The sequence below is a fragment of the Vigna radiata genome, chromosome 3 (assembly GCF_000741045.1).
Source record: "Vigna radiata var. radiata cultivar VC1973A chromosome 3, Vradiata_ver6, whole genome shotgun sequence".
In the NCBI taxonomy this organism is placed as follows: domain Eukaryota; kingdom Viridiplantae; phylum Streptophyta; class Magnoliopsida; order Fabales; family Fabaceae; genus Vigna; species Vigna radiata.
In genome coordinates this window covers 662,190-663,589 of record NC_028353.1, presented here as the reverse complement: position 1 = coordinate 663,589, position 1,400 = coordinate 662,190, and the positions used below count along the sequence as shown (strand labels likewise).

General features: G+C 25.9%; 1 protein-coding gene across 1 annotated transcript in view; it reads left to right on the top strand.

Moving 5' to 3' along the window:
- Positions 1–1,109: 1,109 nt before the first annotated feature.
- LOC111241362 (dirigent protein 22-like) overlaps positions 1,110–1,400 on the top strand; it is a gene marked incomplete in the record, with an annotated part of 1,239 nt that continues 948 nt past the window's right edge. The window contains 1 exon segment of the mRNA XM_022778952.1: positions 1,110–1,400. Coding sequence (XP_022634673.1) covers positions 1,290–1,400 — 111 coding nt within the window.

The following is a 1,400-nucleotide window of genomic DNA, read 5'->3' as shown; positions in this document are numbered from 1 at the left end:
TGTTTGTCAATAATTCAGTTTCATATATGGTGCTGTAAGAAGGAATCAATCAAATAAACCATCGAACTCTAAGTAAGGTTAGACAACCATGACGATGATTTTGTTATAATATTAAGTATTATAAAAGGTATAATAGTTTCATATTGTTCAACTTGTTATTCTTAAAAGGTTTATGTACTAATAAATCTTTATACTTTCAAAATTGAGGAATTTAGTTTTTGTTTAACTAAAGTATTTTTCGTGATTTTGCGATTTTTAATACATTTAATAGGATTAATTATAATCCTTTAAATAATTTCCACAAATGAATTACGATATTTTTTAAAAGATGACTTACTTATTTAAAAAAAGGTTTAATTAAGTTTCATTTGATAATACATGATTAAATCTTTGTTTTATGAGTCGAATAATTTTTTCTTCAAATCGTACCTAATTAATTGTAAACTTTTACTTAAGTGCCTGAATAAACTAGTTATTTATATTTTATTCTAATAATTATGTTAATTATTTTAAATGATCTCTGAAATAATGATTTTTATATTTAATTTTTAACCTTTAACTTATTTTTTATTATAGGCAATAAAAGAACTAAATATATATTTCATTTCTCAATACTAACCATAGTCTAAAGCATGAATAATAATTTCACAAATAGATAAGTAATATAATTGACAGAGAGAACGTTAGAAACATAAATAAATAAAATTTATTTACAAAATATTTAATTTAATGAGAAAAATAGTTTTGCACTTAGATATGTCATATATTAGGATAGCTAGACCTTTAAAAAAATAATATTGTTTAGTATATGGTTCCAACCAAAGTTCTCTTTATTTCAAATCAAGTCTTGCATATTCTCTATCCCTTAATTTGCATAATTTACTTTATACATTAAAATATTCCTTTATATATTATGAATTTTAACTATATGCAAATTGTTGCGCAATTAATATTTCAATTGTTATGCCATACTTGTTCAAAAAAGTTGTTTTCAACCAAGCTAGAATGATGATCAAAGCTAAGGTAATTTTGAAAGCTTGGATATTGGATTAGCAATCTATCAATTCAATTTGAATGCAACCACAGTGTCTTTGTACTAAAATCTATTTATCCAACTACCACTTCTTATTGCCTTTGCTCGTGCCTATAGTCTCATGTGACGTTTACCAAACATCAAGTACTTCACACCTCCATTGTTATAAATAGTTCACACCTCCACACTTATAATACACCAAAAAATATACGAACTACACAACAATCTTCTTTCTTCCTATTAGCTACCCTCATCCATGGCAAATTTCAAAGCTTTCTTTCTTCCTTTAACCCTTTCCTTCCTTTTTGCTTCTCTGGTTTCTGCCACCTTCTACCAAACTATCTCTCCCGATCAGTTACGTGCTGGT